The sequence below is a fragment of the Pholis gunnellus genome, assembly GCF_910591455.1.
Source record: "Pholis gunnellus genome assembly, chromosome: 8".
NCBI classification, from domain to species: domain Eukaryota; kingdom Metazoa; phylum Chordata; class Actinopteri; order Perciformes; family Pholidae; genus Pholis; species Pholis gunnellus.
In genome coordinates this window covers 15,208,571-15,226,618 of record NC_136534.1, presented here as the reverse complement: position 1 = coordinate 15,226,618, position 18,048 = coordinate 15,208,571, and the positions used below count along the sequence as shown (strand labels likewise).

At 38.9% G+C, this 18,048-nt stretch overlaps 3 protein-coding genes across 3 annotated transcripts; all 3 read left to right on the top strand.

The window, feature by feature from the left end:
* Window positions 1-769: 769 nt before the first annotated feature.
* On the top strand, window positions 770-7,350 carry LOC306699412 (metalloreductase STEAP4-like). Its single transcript, XM_079164022.1, has 10 exons — window positions 770-1,177; window positions 1,547-1,654; window positions 1,748-1,818; window positions 1,920-2,007; window positions 2,818-3,096; window positions 3,207-3,301; window positions 3,403-3,513; window positions 4,709-4,751; window positions 4,876-5,040; window positions 6,597-7,350. The coding sequence occupies exons 1-10, from the start codon at window positions 953-955 to the stop codon at window positions 6,852-6,854; spliced, it is 1,443 nt and encodes a 480-aa protein (XP_079020148.1). The 5' UTR covers window positions 770-952; the 3' UTR covers window positions 6,855-7,350.
* A 1,954-nt stretch (window positions 7,351-9,304) lies between these two features.
* On the top strand, window positions 9,305-12,917 carry LOC306699584 (C-reactive protein-like). Its single transcript, XM_079164227.1, has 5 exons — window positions 9,305-9,403; window positions 9,599-9,653; window positions 11,977-12,079; window positions 12,173-12,470; window positions 12,624-12,917. Exons 2-5 carry the CDS (start codon window positions 9,599-9,601, stop codon window positions 12,840-12,842), a joined length of 675 nt encoding a protein of 224 aa, XP_079020353.1. The 5' UTR covers window positions 9,305-9,403; the 3' UTR covers window positions 12,843-12,917.
* A 1,635-nt stretch (window positions 12,918-14,552) lies between these two features.
* Window positions 14,553-16,817, top strand: LOC306699583 (C-reactive protein-like). Its single transcript, XM_079164226.1, has 5 exons — window positions 14,553-14,664; window positions 14,904-14,958; window positions 15,911-16,013; window positions 16,107-16,404; window positions 16,558-16,817. Exons 2-5 carry the CDS (start codon window positions 14,904-14,906, stop codon window positions 16,774-16,776), a joined length of 675 nt encoding a protein of 224 aa, XP_079020352.1. The 5' UTR covers window positions 14,553-14,664; the 3' UTR covers window positions 16,777-16,817.
* The last annotated feature ends 1,231 nt before the right edge of the window (window positions 16,818-18,048 follow it).

Sequence of the window (18,048 nt, the reverse complement as noted above, 5' to 3'; positions counted from 1 at the left end):
TTATGCACTTGGTAGGGCATGTGAATGTTACGGTCATATAATGGAGATAATGGGGGGGAAGAGAGGAGGGGGTTGGGAGCATTCCAGCACACTGTGTTTGCATACTGTGACCTCAACACGGTCCAGATGTGTGCGTTTGTGACCGTTGTGATGAGTAAACGGTCAGATAATCACATTCTTCTCTGAGTTGCACTAAATCCAGTACACTCGTTTGAGATTTAATTTTGTTTTAATTTATTTGCTTTTATTCTATGTAAATGCCTAAACCTGTTAAAATGTTTTTCAAGACATTAAGCTACAATTTTTTAAAATCTGTCTCATACTGTGCCAGTCAGAGCCTCTTGTGTTTTTTAGATGTGCATTTACTTCATAGTCCTTACATTAACTGGGACATCCACCTTCTGCTTTCCTCTGTATGTATTTCTTAATGTGTGTTGCTGCGACTTGGCTAAACCAGAAAACCACAGTATTTTGGCATACTGTAATGAATTTAGTTTTTTCCAGTGTTGCATAATCTGGCACAGAAGATTCAATGATTGCCCAGAAGAAGGCCATGATTGAAACTTTGCCACAATATTCCCCAGAGAAACCTTATCATACACAGCAGAGACAGACGTACCTCCCACCTTTGGAGTTTCCTTGGAGTTTCCCAGTTTAGGCAGACTTCAGCCTGGGAAGGGATGGGCTAATACAAAAACAAAATCAAGGCTGAAAAATCTGTCAGTCTAAAGAGCAATGAGCAAGACTGGACACATGGGCATGAGGGGCAGACAGTTGATTTGCTGATACTTGTTTTTTTACAGAAGAACCCAGAAGAGCTGTTATTTTGAAGACTATTACTTTGTTACATCTGCCTTGAATCTGGACACATTCTGACAAAAAAAGCTGGTGGAGTATTTTGTTCTGTCAAAACCAGTAGAGAGACCATCACTGTTTGTGTGAGACTGTGGCCATGTCGGCTGACAGACTGAGCAACGTGTCAAAGGAAGTGAAGCCAGAGAGTGTGTTGCTGCATCCTCTGGGCACAGCAGCTGCCCCTGAGCAGGAGCTGCTGTGTATCTTCGGGACGGGGGACTTGGGGCGCTCTCTGGGCCAGCGTCTGCTCCACTCTGGCTACAGGGTGGTGTACGGCAGCCGCAGACCTCACAGCTGTGGCCCCTTGCCTCAGGGAGCTCAGGTACTAAACAATGCATGACGTCTTCTCAAACTCTGGGATTCAACTTTTTTGCTGGCTTTTTTTTTGCTGATTGTTCAGAACATGAGTTGCATGATGGTCCTGAGTCAACTCAAACAACTGTGTCGATAAAAGTGCTGGAAAAAATAGAAACCGTTGTTGCCAGGCTTTGAAATTCGACTGAGCTAAACAAAGTCACTGATAATGTGTGATCATGCGTGTCTGCACATGTTGAGGCGTTTAATTTGTTCTGTTGTGTAGTATGTGTTTAACTAGAGTAAACTATCACTGAGCACGCTGAGCCTAAGCTGTGTTGCCACATGTAATGTTCATGCAATGTTCAACACAATAGTGTTTGTGTATGTTGTGCAGGCGACGAGCCACGAGGCAGCAGCCCAGTCAGCTGGTCTGGTCTTCATTTGTATTCACAGAGAACACTATGACTTCCTGGAGACACTTGCACCTCAACTCAAGGGGAAGGTACCTTGTTGCACATTCAGATGCCTTTGTGTAACGTAGCAGTTTGTTGATTTCTACTTTTTCATCCACTCTGCTGATTTCATTGATTGTAAGGTGCTGGTGGACGTCAGCAACAACCTCAAGAAGAATCTATACCCAGAGGCCAATGCTGAGTATCTGCAGAGGTAAGAGGAAACCAGGCACCACTGTAATGTCATTTCCTAAAATATTGGGACATCTCATACATCATGTGATTTGAATTACCACTGTGTTTGTTGTTCGTCAGGCTGATCCCTGGAGCTCATGTGGTGAAGGCTTTTAACACCTTGTCTGCCTGGTCCTTGCAGAATGGACCCTCAGATGCCAATAGACAGGTGCTGAATGTGTTTGAGATCTGTTGAAAAAAGTGCCAAATTAGGTTATTTAGGAATTAATTTTTTTTCTTCCTAATGGTGACATCTATTTTTGGAATTAAACTGTTCAGCACTGCTTGTCCCACTGCATTTTACAATTCTCTAATGTGATAACACAACGGGGCATTGACCAATGAGTTAAAAATAATAGTCTCTTTCAGACAGAAAAGTATTTCAGGCCAAACTATATTATTAACTCATTTTGAAGTTTTGATCAAACCAAATCCAAGTAAAAGAAGCCAAATCTGAAGAGTCAGCCTTGTGTCTTTGCTGTGAATGCCATCTCTGATGTATCCTTGAATCAATTAACTCCACAGTCTCTCTTAGATCTAAGCTCTCCGTCACGTGCTTTGTGCTCTTCCTCTGTACTGCAAAGCTGCAGCATATGTGGGTTTTTCATTCATTCCATTTTGATCTGGTTGTGCAATCCCAGAGGAAGGTAAAAAGCACACAGTGTGTGTGTTGGTGGGGGTGTATGTTTATGTTTATGTATGTGTGAGTTGGTGTATTTGGAGCACAGTCAACAACATCAAATCGGTGTTGACTGAGCATTGGTGTTAGTTGTTACCAGCTTTATTACAATAAATTTAGTATTTCATACAGAAAGCCTTTCCAGGTAGTGTTCAATCCTCTGGAGTCAAAACAATCCTTTCATCATTGCGTGTGCAAATGCATCAACATAAATGCATAAACATGAAATAATGAAGACATATACTCCCCACATGGGGCATTTGGAGTGCTTTAAATACAATGGGTGTTTTCATGCTACAGGTGTACCTGTGTGGGAACAGTGCTGAGGGGAAGCTGACAGTAGCAGAGGTGGCCACCAAACTGGGCTTCACAGCGCTGGATAAAGGGTCTCTATCAGCAGCCAGAGAGCTGGAGGACTTCCCCCTGCATCTTTTCCCAGAGTGGAGGTTACCGCTACGTGTGGCCGTCGGCCTCACTGCTTTATTCTTCTTCTACTTGCTCATTCGAGATGTCATCTACGCGTATGTTGAACAGGGGAAAGACATCTCCTTCAGAATCATGGTGTCCTTGGCCAACAAGGTAGAGTGTTTAGTGTCTGGTAAATTAGTGTAAGTTCCTCTTTAAAAGTAACTGACTTGAATCTGTCTTCCTCTCAGTAACCACTTTTGTGTTTATCCGTCATCTTTCAGGTGTTTCCCATTGTGTCTCTCATCATGTTGTCTCTGTGTTACCTGCCTGGTGTCATAGCTGCCTTCCTTCAGCTCTACCGAGGAACCAAGTACAGGTCAGAGATCAAAACTGGATGGACTGATATTTAGTGCCTGCAGAGAATACATACCAAAGTGTTTTATTGTATCCTACAAGTCAAAGTATGTTTTGTTTAAGGCGTTTTCCTGACTGGTTGGATCGCTGGATGCTGTGCAGGAAACAGCTGGGACTGGTGGCACTTGGCTTTGCTTTTCTACATGTGCTTTATACTCTCATCATCCCCATAAGGTATGTAACAGGTGCACACATCCTCATACTGGTTCATTCAATAAATGTTCAATCACATTTGTGTTGACAGTATCAACCGAAACAAATTACAACAGCTTTGAGCTAGTAATCATAACTGCAATTTCAACTGCAGTCAGTTGCGAGTTCATCAGGAACACAAAGATAAAACTAATCTATTTAACAGACAGCCCTGCATAAATCCTACTTTCATGACGGTTTTAAAGTTTAGTTTGTACATAAATATATGTAAATATGTTTATTTTTACCCTCATTGATCTCTAATCTGCTGACTGAGTGTGTGAAATAAATAAATAAATAAGGAAGTGACACAGGAAAGAGTTGTGAATTTTTTTGCAGTAGCTAGGTAGTTGCTAAATTGGAATGGAAGTGGATGGAAGGATTTTGATTGGCTGTTGCTAAGACTGAGCATGTATCTTCATTCATACCAGCATTTTCAAAGCTTTCGATCACATCTCAAAGTCCTTAGTTAACGTGTCACGTGTGACAGGAGGTTCAGGGATGTTGATAGCGAACTCCAGACAGCTAGAAAGTTACTTGTTGGTTTTCTGCGGCGTTACGATCAGCTGCTTCAAAAGACTGAGGCGTTTGCTTTGGCGATTCAGGGAGGTAACTAGGGTGTATTGAAGGTTTAACAGGGTATAATATATGTCACAGAGGTATTACTAGTAGAAATAGGAATGGCAGCAGTACTGTTAATGGCAGCAGTGGTAGTCACAGAGGAAGTAGTAGAAGTTGTCTTAGTAGTAGTAGTACTAGTGATAGCAGTAGCAGCAGAATGAAGAGTAGAGGCACTCACTCTTTAAGAAGCACTTAAAACTGAGATGTAATGCTACAGGTTGAATGAATTGTGATTGGGTTTTAAAATCTAGTGTATTAAATAACACATAATGATAAAAAATAAGGCATAGTGGAAACAAATGAGAGAAAGAAAGAGCTGTGTGATGCTGACCTGTCAATTGTGAAGATTAATTGCAGCACACAGAAAGACAATTTAAACCCTAAGTACCCTCAAGAAAGTGCAGCTAAATTACCAATCATTCAGAGTTATAATGCTAAACCACAGATGAATATCAATAACACTAGGAGTCTTTTTTTGTTAGTCATGGTAACTACTACCTTAGATATGTAAAATACTTAGGCCTGGTTTAAATGGTTTCATCCTTTTCTTCCCCAGATATTATGTGAGATTCAGGATCGCTGCCAGTACCATCTCACAGGTAAGACATGAATATACTTATTCATATACAACCAAATACATTCAGATCATTTTGCTTAATTCTGTACTGTTTCAGTACATAAATGGATTAAACATATATCCGTCCTGTTTACTGTTGCTTTAAGATCAGAGAAAACAAAACGTCAGTGTTTGACACCACCACGGCCTGGCGAGCTGACTCTTACTACTCCATGGGGATTCTGGGATTTGGCCTGTACCTCTTGTTGGGAATAACCTCTCTCCCCTCTGTCAGCAATGCACTCAGCTGGAGAGAGTTCAGCTTCATACAGGTAGATACTTGCATGTTTGTCTGAGTCATATGATATGTGGGTATCTGGATGTGTTAGAGTGTGAGCTTCAGTGTGTCTGCACATTCATAGGGACACATTATGGTCATAAAATACAAAACACTTCTTGGGCTGCATCTTGTTTACACGGACAATCATTGGCAGTTGCAACTGGAGGAATGTGGAATTTTTTTATTACAGTTTCCAGTGGTGCTGGCCCTATTGATTCCCAAGCAATCTGTCCGCCTTTCCATGAAACACACGCGTGTGTTTGTTCCCGTACGTGTTTTTACAGAAGTTGTTGAATCACAGATTCAACCTAAAATGACAGCGGTTTGTTTTTCTCAAAGAACTTCACCAACCCACAAATTGAGAAGGTACATATGTGTGTATACTCTCTAAATTGCTTTGCACTTGCACAACTTTTTTTTACAACATGGAAGACAGCTAAACCTTCACACCTTTTGTAGCCAACAGATTTGGTGCTCGTAGCTCATAAAAAGGAAACTGAATGGCATTCAAACACGTTGTTGGTAATTTTAGAGCCATTTCTATGATATTTCATGAGTATTTTTCTGAGAAAATGAATACAAACAAGCTCATCGGGAAAGAAAATTGGGACAACTGATTATCTCACCTCTACACTGTGGCCTTGAAAAGCTGCAAATGACAAACAGATTGATGATTCAGTTAACACAGAGATACATGCTCACAATATTAAACAGGCTCAGTAGGTATCCACTCACAATGTGCCCCGTTGGAGGTATTATAAAGTGCGTGATGAAATGTTCTGTCTACTGCCACGACAGTATTGCACCTGTGTATGCACTAGGCTGCTGAGATTCAGTTGGTGAAGAATTTTACAGAGAAGCTACGGGACAATATTTGCAAAGATATTCCCATCATGTCCATTAGCCAAGATTCCAGCTATGACTGAGAAGGACGATTGTGTGCGTCAGCCCAGATGGAAACAAGCTACGTGGGCCAGATGGCTGCTTCCAACTTCCCGTTGGATAACCTATTGAAAGTGTGTTGGTGTTATTTCCATCCTTCCCTTGCAAAAGCTTGTGATTGTTTTTACTCTTGCAGACACAAAAGTTTACCTTTTTTTCCCACTTTGACCAATCGAAAATGAAATCAGCCTCACTACAGGAAACAAACTAATTCATAAATGTAACTGGGTCATGTCAAGCTCATTTTCTCATTCCACACACCTCCCCTTTACTCAGGCCCAAATTAGAGCGATGCTTTAAATGTTAAGTTATTCATCAATTGTAATTTGGGGGGCATACATTATCTTTCACCACAGTCTTTAGGTGTAATTCATGTGTATGGAATGGATATACTTGCTTGTAAATTTGCAAGTGTGTATGTGTATGCATGGTCTCTATTAGTAGTGGAAATATCTGTGTGCACAAAGTAGATAAGTGTGTACACGTGTGTAGGTCAAACGCGTGTCTCTGTAAAGGTCAGTCTATCACTTAATAAGCCTTTACACAGTAATTAGGTGTGTAACTATGTGAATCGGTGAATGTCTAACTGCTTTTTCTCTCTTCCAGTCGAAGCTGGGATACCTGACAGTGTTCTTCTGTACCTTTCACACCTACTTGTACGGTTGGGACAGGTTCCTTAATTCCTCTTCCTACAAATGGTACACTCCTCCAGCCTACTTGCTCTGTCTGGTGGTGCCTTCTTTGTTGATTGTGCTCAAGCTACTGCTCCTCCTGCCCTGCGTGGACCGCAGCCTCATCCGCATTCGACAGGGCTGGGAGAGGAATGATCCAGAGGACGGCAGTGCGAAAGCACTGCTAACATAGAGACTATCAGAATTACTGACACAAAACAATGAGGCACAAGAAAACGCAGACACAAAGACCCTTGGCCTTCCAAAATCAACAGGTAACCCAGGGTCATTGTTTTGGATGTTATAGACAACTTACAATAGCAGAGACAAATGATTGGAACTCCTTTCAGTGTCTCATTGTGTAATCATCTTTTGTAAATACCCTGGAACAACATAAACAGTCAGGCATTAAAGCAGCCATACAGCATTTTAACACTAGTGTTTAATACTTTCACTATACCCAAGTACATCCAGAGTTATTACAGCCCCTAACTCTGAGACAGGCAACTTTGTTGCATTTCCCGAAACATCAGCAGCAACAGTTTGACTATTATATCTCAGAGTTTCTCTTCAACCTTCCTCTACAGTATATGGCGGCTTTTGTTTGTTGGATTTTCTTTGTATTTGTATTATTTTATTTTTTTTCGTATTAATGCTGCTATGTCAAATTGAACAACTGTTCAATAAACTCAAGCGTGAATGAACATAACTGTCTTCTACCTTCCATATATATTTCATCCTGTCTGAAAGCTCATTTAAACTCAGAGTGTCTCCCTAAAGAGCTGAGTGTGCTCTGTCTATGGTCCCGGTCTGATCCCTCTCCAGGGTTCATCCCTCTGGCTGATCTGATGCAGTTCTCCAGGAAACATTTGTTCTGAGTTTCAGGATCTCCCAAGTCACTACAGGATCTCATCACATCAGTGATGGAGGAGTGTGCAGACTCCTCCATCACTGAAGTCCTCTGCAGAGAGGATATCATATTTGGATGTGGCAGTATAGATTGGCCCTTGATGTTGTGCTGCAGCAAATCATTTTAGTTGATCATGAAGTGAGTGAAGAAAGCATATAACTGATAACTGGTAGTTGTTGGTGACACATGATCAAGCATTAATCAATACACTTGGACAAGCAGGCATGAAGACATGCAATATGTTGTCACATGCATGAATGCATTCAAAACACTGCACGAACACACACCTGTAGTGCAGGAAGAAAAAATAAAACATGCCTCAAACAAAAATACTCACCACATGGTGTCAAATCACTTTTAAAATAAACAATTTCAATTGTAATAATGAATGATTATGCTGCATTTTATGAATCATGCTTCTGTGTTTTCTCCTGTCAATGGAAAGGCCTTGACAGAGAACCATCTGCTATAAACTCTATATGCATATTTGACAATTTCACTATTTGCAAACTTTCCTATTAACCCTTTTACCAATAAAGTCAAACCTCAACTGGCTCAACAGGAGAGTGGGCTGGCTAAAGCAGCAATCACTGCCAGCCTAAGTGAATAAGTGAATATGTTAGGACATGCATACATTTGCTTCACTGGACACAGTTATTTATAGAAGAAAATGATCTACATATTAACTTGTGCAAAACAAAAGACAGGTATAACAATAAGTTAACTAAAAGGCTAAGTGGGATATCAAAAACGTTTTTGTTTACAATATTCTCTCATGGGAGCTGTGATCTTCCTCAAAGCTTCATTCTTTATTCATAAACCATGTGCAATGGTTGGGCCACATGGGGAGAAGTGTATAGTTCCTATTTTTCTGTTTGTTCCTGAAAATTCTGCAGAACTTTCACAAAAAAATGTCAACGCAACAGATTTTTTTATCTTCAATTCATGAGCATTTTTCCAGGTTTGTTCCTATAATGATTTTTAACATTAAATGTCTGAAAAAGTATTGGGTATATTTAGTGCATCTTGACACGATCGTCAGGTGTGGTTAAACATGAAAAAAAAAAACATAATCTCAGCTAACCCACCTTGGTGCAATGAAGGAAAACTCCAAACAGGAACAAATGAAGAAATAGACCACCGCCCAGTGAAAATTGCATTTCTACTGCATTTGTACTATACTTCACAAAAAACACATACATGAAAATGTTACAGTGAGAGTACAGATTGGCTATATATGTTGTAAAGTGTCAAGTCATTTTATCTGATCCATAGGTGAATGCAGAAAACATGAAACATCTCTGGTAACCGTTATGTGTTAGTCATGAGTGATCAACCTTTAATCTATGTGTGCGGATTCATTGTTGTGTACAGCTGATGCATTCAAATCACAACAGCATGCACAGTTGTTTGGGAACTATGTGAGAAAATATTGTACTCTTCAAGCAGTAATATAGTAATTCAAACCAATATGTATTCATATCAAATTCAGAAATAGTAAAAACAAGACAGAAATTTACATTTTTAGAATATTTCATATTTCTTATTGCAGTGATTCATTCTTTCTGAAAGAGAAAAAGTAAAAGCACAAAAAAGTGCCTCACTTCATTTCAGCTTCATGGAGTACCTCTAAAGAACGTGACTATTTCAACACGAGGATGCAGTGGAAAGTGGTAAACAGCATTTTACACAACAGGAATCTGAAGGCAAAAACAATAGTGTAGATAAGGAAGGAAACACAGAGACACGCAGACAGAAAAGAGGAAGCAGTGATTGCACAAATCTCACAATCCTGTTCATGCTGCACACAACATCCACACTCTGATTTCAAGGTAAGGAATTTAAAGTTATTGCATTATTTGAAAACCTTTTGTTTCATTTTATTTTTTACTTTTTCCACCTGCATTGTTTATTCTAGCAGTTCAAGATAAATAAGTTAATTAATTTGTTGTACATAGAGTACTAAAAGCAAATCAAAAGTGTCTTCAAATGAGTGTCTTCATGGTCTCTTTTCCCCTTTATATTAGATGAAGTGTTTTCTGCTGTTGGTGATATTGACAGCATGTGCTGCCACTCCTCAAGGTAAAAAAAAATCCGTATTTAACAGAGGGAATAACAAAAGGAAACATTGGAATATGTAGCAGTTTGTTGCCTTCTTCCTCAAATTTGCTCACACACTTGTCATGCAAAACTCTTTTAGACACAAGAAACATATTTATTCCAAATTCAAGGTTTTGCAGTATATTAATAGCAGATTTCTGAATTGGGCAAAATATGTCAGATATCTCTACTTATATTACCAATGTTGACTTAAAGCATATGTCTGCTACATTTGAGATAATACATTTATTATTTTCCATTTTCATTTAAATTTTCAAGTAACATTGTTCTACAAAATTACGGTTAACAAATCTAACATAACAGAAAAGTAAACAAGAGACTATTATGTTTTAATATCAAACATTTCCTTGACTCGACACAGCCAAAACACTGGTGCTCCTTCCAATTTCAATCATTGCATTTGAAGATTAAATTTACCTCTATATACTTGTGGAAAACAAATAGATACCAGGCAAAACAATAAGCAAACCAAAAAGCTAAGTGGAGTATCAAAAAGATTCATAATCACGGTATGTAGTGTCTCTATATCAGTGACGGGCCTTCTGTGCTGTCCTACTACAGTTGAATCAATCCAGCAAACCTGCAGCGGATCCACGCAATCCACCACACAAGAGCACAAGCCATTCAAATACTATTCATAACAACGACACGATAGACAAATGACCAGTAGTAACGTTACTATGTAAAAAAACAAACGCATTTTGTCACTTACCGAAACTTAAAGAGTTTAATCCCAGTACATTGTTTCAGTTCCAGTAAGAAGTCATTCTCGATTCATGGACGCCAGTGATGACAGTCGAGCCTCCCCAGTTGTATTTCGCTGGTTTATTGCGGCAGGTTCGCAGCGGGGCCAGGTTCGCAGCGGGGCTGGGATCCCACCTCCACCGGGGCACCCGCCGGCCGGTGCACACCGCACGCCGGGCCGCGGTTGTGGAGCTGTTTCCCTGCGAACGTGTTCGTTGAGTTGTAGATCCACTCGAGCCTCTCCAAAAGTTTTCAAATGCTATGGTGTCCTCAGGTTAGCGTAGCGTAGCTCCAAACACCAAGAGCTCAGTTAAAATGAAACACATTCCCAGCCATAAAATGTGCAACGCTTCTCCGACGCTATCAGCAAGAAATACCGTTCATACAAATCCTTTTCCTGGCTGAGTCAGGGCTGCCAGCTGTGGCGTTGACTGACCATTTCTTACGATGTCCAGCTTTTCCTGAAATGTCTTTCTTGAGAAAGACGTTGTCAGTAACTCCGCCACTAAATCCATTTCTCCTCCTTATTCAGCCATTGAGTGCTAAAAAAATAAAGCTCGGTAAAAAAATAAATAAACTACACCAAGCAAAACCCTAAACATTTTATAAATTCTTCCATATCTTTCAATTTGAACTCTTACTCCTCCAACTAAGCTCTGCTGGCTAGTTAGGTTTCGGTTCACAATAGTCATGTGCTCGCCCACTGACCAATCACAGCACACGCTGCACCTCACTGCAGAGCTGCACCTGAAAACTGAGCTGCCCGTAGTGCTGACGTAGTTGTAGGCCAGCTAGCCGCTCTGGCACGTCAAAGAATACGCCCAACATGTCAAACTAAAGATCTGATTGGTTGAAGACTATGACAATCAACAATATCGTCCCCATTCACTTAAACTGCACATGGATTCACCAGTGAGTCTGCAGGCCTCGGGCGTTTCTTCTTACCTAGAGACACAGACGTGAAATCTGATTGGATAAAAGCTCTACTTAAAACAAGCTGCATTGGAAGCAGAGCAACTGAGGAAGACAGTAGCTGTGCAATGAGAAAATAAGATAATGGGAAAAATATTTTTATAAATTATAATACATGTAGTGTATTTAAGAAAAATTATTAAATTATAAAATAGCTATAACTTTGTGATTCTGTTTAGGCCAGCAGAGAAGGCCTTGAAGGCCCTGACAGCCCACCTCTGCTCTATTTGTATAAGACATCATAGTTGACATCATAGCAAGTATTTTCCTTCCTCAAAGTGTTCTTATAAATCCTGAATGATGGCGTGCAGAGCAATGCTTACATGTTTGACAGAGTTAAACAGACAATGGTTCATATGGTACTGTTTCTAATACCGTGCAAGATGACGTTCATACAAAATATCATGTCATGTGTCACCACAATTTTTGAATAATATTGATAACGAAGATAATGTAAAATGTAGTTAGTCAACTTTTACACTGCTACACCATATGGCTGGAAATAGTAATCCATGCTGTCAAAGAAATCAATACATAAAAAAACTAAAACGTCGCTCTCTCTTTTCAGATCTTTCAGGTAAAATGTTCACCTTTCCACAAGAAACCAACACAGCTAATGTGAGACTGACAGCATCAAGACAGGATTTTGGTGCTGCAACCGTCTGTCACAGGTAAAACTGAATGCTCAAAATTTACAAAACAACCCATTGTATCTCTGACTGTGAAAAGTATCATGCATGATAATGTCTTTTCAATGCCTTCAGGTCCTTCACAGACCTTAAGAGAGACCACGTCCTTTTCTCTTTGGCCACACCCAGTAACTCCAATGACTTCCTGATTATCTGGGAAGAACCAAATAAAGAGATGGAGCCCCATATCAAGAATGCAAAGATAGAATATAAAGGGTTGGACTACAAGTCGAACATGTGGCACTCTATTTGTACAACATGGGACTCTGAGTCCGGACTGGTGCAGCTGTGGGTTGATGGACAACCTTCAATTAAGAAGTTTGCCAGCTCTGGATCAAACATCAGTGGCTCTACTATAATTATCTTAGGACAGGTACAGTTTTATTAATAAGCACCATAATAAATGATCTAAATAAACACATTTATTCTTGGTTTATTGTGTGTATCTAGTGTATAGATTTCAGTACAAATATTGTACAATTTAGCTTTTATTAATTGTATCTCAAACCACATTTGTAATCTACAGGAGCAGGATTCCCATGGTGGGGGGTTTGACTCGAAGCAGTGTTTCATTGGCATGATGTCTGATGTCCACATGTGGGACCACACCCTTTCCGCCTGTGAGATCCAGAAGTACATGGATGAACTAAACTTCACCCCAGGGAATGTGCTCAACTGGAGTGCGCTGGAGTTCCAGATCACAGGCAGAGTGCTGATAGAAGATAAACAAAAGACCTGTTACTAAAATTCTAAACAAAACTACAATAATTTGAGTTACGCAAATCAAGTGGCTTTGAAATATTTCTCAATAAAGTCCTGCTACAAAGGTGTGTCCTCACAGTCATCTTTATTGTGTGGTTAAACACAAAAATGTTCGTCTAGAGGCAGAAATGTTGGATTCTAATGCTGTGTTCACACCAAACGCAATGTGATTTTTTTGCGTGACAAGATTACATACAAAGTCTATGCAAAGACGCAAAAGGATGCGGGTAGAAGCAAAATCTATGGATGCTAATGCATGCCACGAATACTCGCAAGTTGAATTTTTTCAACTCTGACGCAAAATTTGTGTGACGCTGTGAAAGCCTATCAGCGTTGAGAATATTGTAGCCATAGGTGGGCACCGGGAGCTCTATGATACCTCATATTAGTAGAGACCGGATGAAACTATGTGTATAAACCATATGGTACAGGGAATGGTTTGACAGAGAACCATCTGCTATAAACTCTATATGCATATTTGACAATTTCACTATTTGCAAACTTTCCTATTAACCCTTTTACCAATAAAGTCAAACCTCAACTGGCTCAACAGGAGAGTGGGCTGGCAAAACACGGCAATCCCTGCCAGCCTAAGTGAATAAGTGAATATGTTAGGACATGCATACATTTGCTTCACTGGACACAGTCATTTATAGAATAAAATTATCTACATATGAACTTGTGAAAAACAAAAGACAGGTATAACAATAAGTAAAGTAAAAGGCTAAGTGGGATATCAAAAACGTTTTTGCATACAATATTTTCTAATGGGAGCTGTGATCTTCCTCAAAGCTTCATTCTTTATTCATAAACCATGTGCAATGGTTGGGCCACATGGGGAGAAGTGTATAGTTCCTATTTTTCTGTTTGTTCCTGAAAATTCTGCAGAACCTTCACAAAAAAATGTCAACGCAATTGATTTTTTTATCTTCAATTCATGAGCATCTTTCCAGGTTTGTTCCTATAATGATTTTTAACATTAAATGTCTGAACAATTATTTGGTATATTTAGTGCATCTTGACACGATCGTCAGGTGTGGTTAAACATGAAAAAAAAACATAATCTCGGCTAACCCACCTTGGTGCAGTGAAGGAAAACTCCAAACAGGAACAAATGCAAGAAATAGACCACCGCCCAGTGAAAATTGCATTTCTACTGCATTTGTACTATACTTCACAAAAAATACACATAAAATGTTACAGTGAGAGTACAGATTGGCTATATATGTTGTAAAGTGTCAAGTCATTTTATCTGATCCATAGGTGAATGCAGAAAACATGAAACATCTCTGGTAACCGTTATGTGTTAGTCATGAGTGATCAACCTTTAATCTATGTGTGCGGATTCATTGTTGTGTACAGCTGATGCATTCAAATCACAACAGCATGCACAGTTGTTTGGGAACTATGTGAGAAAATATTGTACTCTTCAAGCAGTAGAATAGTAATTCAAACCAATGTGTATAAATAGTAAAAAAAAAGACAGAGATTTACATTTTTAGAATATTTCATATTTCTTATTGCAGTGATTCATTCTTTCTGAAAGAGAAAAAGTAAAAGCACAAAAAAGTGCCTCACTTCATTTCAGCTTCATGGAGTACCTCTAAAGAACGTGACTATTTCAACACGAGGATGCAGTGGAAAGCGGTAAAGAGCATTTTACACAACAGGAATCTGAAGGCAAAGAAATATTGTAGATAAGGAAGGAATCACAGAGACACGCAGACAGAAAAGACGAAGCAGTGATTGCACAAATCTCACAATCCTGTTCATGCTGCACACAACATCCACACTCTGATTTCAAGGTAAGATCTACAAATGACAAACTGCTAAATATTGGAATTTGAAGTTATTGTAATATTTGAAAACTTTTTGTTTTATTTATATTCATACTTTTTCCACCTGCATTGTTTATTCTAGCAGTTCAAGGTAAATAAGAGTTTATACATGTTTTGCACATAGAGTACTAGTAGCAAATCAATTCAATCCATTGGAATAAAACCAAAATGAGTGTCTTCATGGTCTCTTTTCCCCTTTATATTAGATGAAGTGTTTTCTGCTGTTGGTGATGTTGACAGCATGTGCTGCAACTCCTCAAGGTAAAAAAAATCCGTATTTAACAGAGGGAATAACAAAAGGAAATGTTGGAGTTTGTAGCAGTCTGTTGCCATTTACCTCAAATTTGCTTACACACTCGTCATGCAAAACTCTTTTAGACAAATCGCATATTTTTTTGTACTATATTAATAGCAGATTTCTGAACTGGGCAAAATATGTCAGATATCTTTACTTATATTACCAATATTATCTTTAAGTATATGTCTGCTACATTTGAGATAAAACATTTATTATTTTCCATTTTCATATAAACGTTTCAACTAACATTGTTCTACAAAATTACAAGAACTTACGGTTAACAAATCTAACATAACAGAACAGTAATCAAGACTATTTTGTTTTAATATCAAACTTGGATGTTTTAATGATTTCATAACTGTTGTTAATTTGTTTAATTGTGGACATTTTCTTGACTCGATACAGCCAAAACACTGGTGCTCCTTCCACTTTCAATCATTACTGCATTTGAAGATTAAATGTACCTATATACAGTATACTTGTGCAAAACAAATAGATACCTGGCATAACAATAAGCAAACTAAAAAGCTAAGTGGAGTATCAAAAAGATTTTTAATAACGGTATGTAGTGTCTCTATTTGTATACGACATCATAGTTGACATCACAGCAAGTATTTTCCTTCCTCAAAATGTTTTTATAAATCCTGAATGATGGCGTGCAGAGCAATGCTTATATGTGTGACAGAGTTCAACAGACAATGGTTCATATGGTACTGTTTCTAATACCGTGCAAGATGACGTTCAACCAACATATCATGTCATTTGTTACCATGGTCTTTGTATAATATTGATAACGAAGATAATGTATAATGTAGTTAGTCAACTTTTACACTGCTACACCATATGGCTGGAAATAATAATTCATGCTGATGAACAAATCAATATAAAAAAAAAATCGCCCCTTTCTTCTTTCAGATCTTTCAGGTAAAATGTTCATCTTTCCACAAGAAACCAACATAGCTAATGTGAGACTGACAGCATCAAGACAAGGTTTTGGTGCTGCAACCGTCTGTCACAGGTAAAACTGAATGCTCAAAATGTACAAAACAACCCATTGTATCTCTGACTGTGAAAAGTATCATGCATGATAATGTCTTTTCAATGCCTACAGGTCCTTCACAGACCTTAAGAGAGACCATGGCCTTTTCTCTTTGGCCACATCCAGTGACTCCAATGACTTCCTGATTTTCTGGGACGAAGCAAATAAAGAGATGGAGGCCCATATCAAGAGTGCAAAGATAGAATATAAAGGGTGGGACTACAAGTCGAACATGTGGCACTCTATTTGTACAACATGGGACTCTGAGTCCGGACTGGTGCAGCTGTGGTTTGATGGACAACCTTCAATTAAGAAGTTTGCCAGCTCTGGATCAAACATCAGTGGCTCTACTATAATTATCTTAGGACAGGTACAGTTTTATTAATAAGCACCATAATAAATGATCTAAATAAACACATTTATTCTTAGTTCATTGTGTGTATCTAGTGTATAGATTTCAATAAAAATATTGTACAATTTAGCTTTTATTAATTGTATCTCAAACCACATTTGTAATCTACAGGAGCAGGATTCCCATGGTGGGGGGTTTGACTGGCAGCAGTCTTTTACTGGCATGATGTCTGATGTCCACATGTGGGACTACACCCTTTCCCCCTGTGAGATCCAGAAGTACGTGGATGAACTAAACTTCACCCCAGGGAATGTGCTCAACTGGAGTGCGCTGGAGTTCCAGATCACAGGCACAGTGCTGATAGAAGATAAACAAAAGTTGTGTTCCTAAACTTTAAAACAAAACTACAATAATTTGAGTTACGCAAATCAAGTGGATTTGAAATATTTCTCAATAAAGTCCTGCTACAAAGGTGTGTCCTCACAGTCATCTTCTTTGTGTGGTTAAACACAAAAATGTTCGCCCAGAGGCAGAAATGTTGGATTCTAATGCTGTGTTCACACCAAATGCTATGTGATTTCTTTGCGTGACAAAATTACATACAATGTCTATGCAAAGACGCAAACGGATGCTAATGCATATGACACGGAAACGCGCAAGTTGAACTTTTTCAACTCTGATGCAAAATTTGTGTGACGCTGTGTCGCGAAAGCCTATCAGCGTTGAGAATATTGTAGCCGTAGGTGGAAACCCAGAGCTCTGTGATACCTCATATTAGTAGAGACCAGATGAAACAATGTGTATAAATGGATGTGTATAAACCATATGGTACAGGGAACAATAGCATGCCACACCCTGGACAGGCAGATATGGGTAATCTGAAATGACATGAAGGCAGAATGGCAACACCACTAACAAATCAAAAAAAAGGTATGAATTAGCTTGCATGCTTGTATTAAGACTAAATACAACCCTTTGGCTTAAGTATTTTTTGATTCAGGTGGCTATCTGAGATTACTTTGTCGTCTGACATTTGCAGTAAAGTAGCTTCAAAATAAAAATGTGACATTCACCATTATTTCAAAACATTCAGGGATACACCATTCATCATTAATGTCATTCTGCAATCTGTGTGATTATGATCCCAAACATTATTTCCTGGTCTGTTTAAATATAATAGTTTTTCAAAATAAGTTATGAATCCGACAAGAGAAAAAATAAAAAAGTGAATCAACTGGCCACATGTAATGCTTATCACTGCATCTTTACCAGTGGCGGGCCGTGTGTTTTACACCTGGGCCTTCAGTGCTGTCCTACTACAGTTGAACCACCTCCTAATAACCTCAATATGACGCCACAGCTACGGGCTATCATTTTTTGTGTGTAAAAACGTCATATTTCCAAAACACTGCAACATTTGACAAGTGAAATAAAATGTTACATGAAGCTCAGCACCTATGAGGGCTACAAATACACTAACTGCAGAGTGCAGATACATGAATACACGCAAAACTATAAAGGCTGCAGGTCTATCACTATGACGCAGCATGACGGGATGCTGCGTCATTAACGAGTAATGCATATAATCAAAATTAATGTAATTAACACAATGACAAGAACAAACACACAAGAACCAGTCACATATATTTATATGACAACAAA

What these genes read in the sequence shown, in the direction of transcription:
- LOC306699412 (XM_079164022.1), top strand. Translation starts at nt 953, where the DNA reads ATGTCGGCTGACAGACTGAGCAACGTGTCAAAGGAAGTGAAGCCAGAG. An exon ending in TGGTGTCCTTGGCCAACAAG is followed by an intron (nt 3,097 to 3,206) that starts GTAGAGTGTTTA and finishes GTCATCTTTCAG; the next exon opens with GTGTTTCCCATTGTGTCTCT. An exon ending in TACCGAGGAACCAAGTACAG is followed by an intron (nt 3,302 to 3,402) that starts GTCAGAGATCAA and finishes GTTTTGTTTAAG; the next exon opens with GCGTTTTCCTGACTGGTTGG.
- LOC306699584 (XM_079164227.1), top strand. Translation starts at nt 9,599, where the DNA reads ATGAAGTGTTTTCTGCTGTTGGTGATATTGACAGCATGTGCTGCCACT. An exon ending in ATGTGCTGCCACTCCTCAAG is followed by an intron (nt 9,654 to 11,976) that starts GTAAAAAAAAAT and finishes CTCTCTTTTCAG; the next exon opens with ATCTTTCAGGTAAAATGTTC. An exon ending in CTATAATTATCTTAGGACAG is followed by an intron (nt 12,471 to 12,623) that starts GTACAGTTTTAT and finishes TGTAATCTACAG; the next exon opens with GAGCAGGATTCCCATGGTGG.
- LOC306699583 (XM_079164226.1), top strand. Translation starts at nt 14,904, where the DNA reads ATGAAGTGTTTTCTGCTGTTGGTGATGTTGACAGCATGTGCTGCAACT. An exon ending in ATGTGCTGCAACTCCTCAAG is followed by an intron (nt 14,959 to 15,910) that starts GTAAAAAAAATC and finishes TTCTTCTTTCAG; the next exon opens with ATCTTTCAGGTAAAATGTTC. An exon ending in CTATAATTATCTTAGGACAG is followed by an intron (nt 16,405 to 16,557) that starts GTACAGTTTTAT and finishes TGTAATCTACAG; the next exon opens with GAGCAGGATTCCCATGGTGG.